Genomic DNA, 1,388 nt, shown 5'->3' with positions numbered 1-1,388 from the left:
TTAGCCCACAATCAAAAGGAATACTGAAAACAATATAATAAACAATAAATTCATATTCTACTGATTAAACAGATTGACAAACATTTAGCCCATAATCAAAAGGGTTACTGAAAATAAATATTATAAGCAATTTATGCTAAATTATTTCATTCGTGCTACATAATATAAAAAATAATCTGAAAAAGTTTATAGTTGAATAATACACCAGAAAAAATATAAAATAATAATATGGTTACAAATCAAACAAAAGTATTAAGTTGAACTTAAACTATACACACATTTTTTTTTTTTTAATTATTATCATTTGGCTCTGTATCGTCATTGTCTTGAATTGGCAATGGACATAACAATCTTACAGCTCTTTTCTTTGGCCCACTCGCTGTATTGATCATCGCAACCCGCACCACACCATCCTTGCCCGGAAACACGTCGATTACGCGGCCCAGGTGCCATTGTAGCGGAGGTAAATTGGTATCCCTTACTATTACCATTGAGCCCACTTTTACCGAGGGGCCACGAGATTTATCCCACTTCTTACGTTCCTGGAGTTGACTCAGGTATTCAACACTCCAACGTCTCCAAATTTGCTGCACGAGATTTTGAACTTTTTTCCACCGTGACAACAAGTTCTGTGCTACATTACTTATGTCGGGTTCTGGTAATGACACAAGTGAGTCTCCTATTAAAAAATGGCCAGGAGTAAGGACGGAAAGATCGAGGGGGTCGGTAGATAAGGGTGTGAGCGGTCGTGAGTTTAAACACGCTTCGATTTGCACTAATAAGGTATAAAATTCATCGTAAGTTAATTTTACGAGTGCCACGTTGCGGTTCAAGTGTTTTTTTATGCTGCGTACTGCTGCCTCCCACAGACCGCCAAAATGTGGGGCTCTTGGTGGAATGAAATGCCATGTAATTTCATGATTGGTCATAAACTGATGAATGCGATCCTTATGACCTTCAGATGACATTAATAGTTTCAAGTCGTTTAATGTATTATTTGCACCTATGAAACAAGTAGCATTATCGGAGTATATATTTTTGCACAGACCACGGCGAGATATAAATCTTTTTAGCGCTGCGAGAAATGCATCAGTGCTCAAATCACATACTAACTCCAAATGTATCGCCTTTGTTGCAAAACATAAACATACATAATTTCAACTCGTTGACCTTGCTTATTCTAGACGGTATATCAAGTGCTAGGAATACAGTACATTTATATATTGGGTGCGGTTGCTGACACAAGTAACATTTCATTTTATACGTTGTTAGAAATGTCGATGCCCCTTTTTTCGAGGTTCCAAATTTTGAGGTTTTGGTTGACGAATAATTTGAATCATTTTGCTTGAATATTAACAATTTTGCATTTTCGACTGACTCCAACATTT

The 1,388-nt window shown here is 36.6% G+C and overlaps 1 protein-coding gene across 1 annotated transcript; it reads right to left on the bottom strand.

Annotated features, from left to right (window-relative positions):
* Positions 1–290: 290 nt before the first annotated feature.
* On the bottom strand, positions 291–968 carry LOC103309228. The gene has a single exon (XM_008184143.1). It carries the CDS (start codon positions 966–968, stop codon positions 291–293), a length of 678 nt encoding a protein of 225 aa, XP_008182365.1.
* Positions 969–1,388: the final 420 nt, after the last annotated feature.

Source organism: Acyrthosiphon pisum, chromosome A2 (genome assembly GCF_005508785.2).
Source record: "Acyrthosiphon pisum isolate AL4f chromosome A2, pea_aphid_22Mar2018_4r6ur, whole genome shotgun sequence".
NCBI classification, from domain to species: Eukaryota; Metazoa; Arthropoda; class Insecta; order Hemiptera; family Aphididae; genus Acyrthosiphon; species Acyrthosiphon pisum.
The sequence above is the reverse complement of the archived record's forward strand: the minus strand, read 5'-3'. Positions and strand labels throughout refer to the sequence as shown.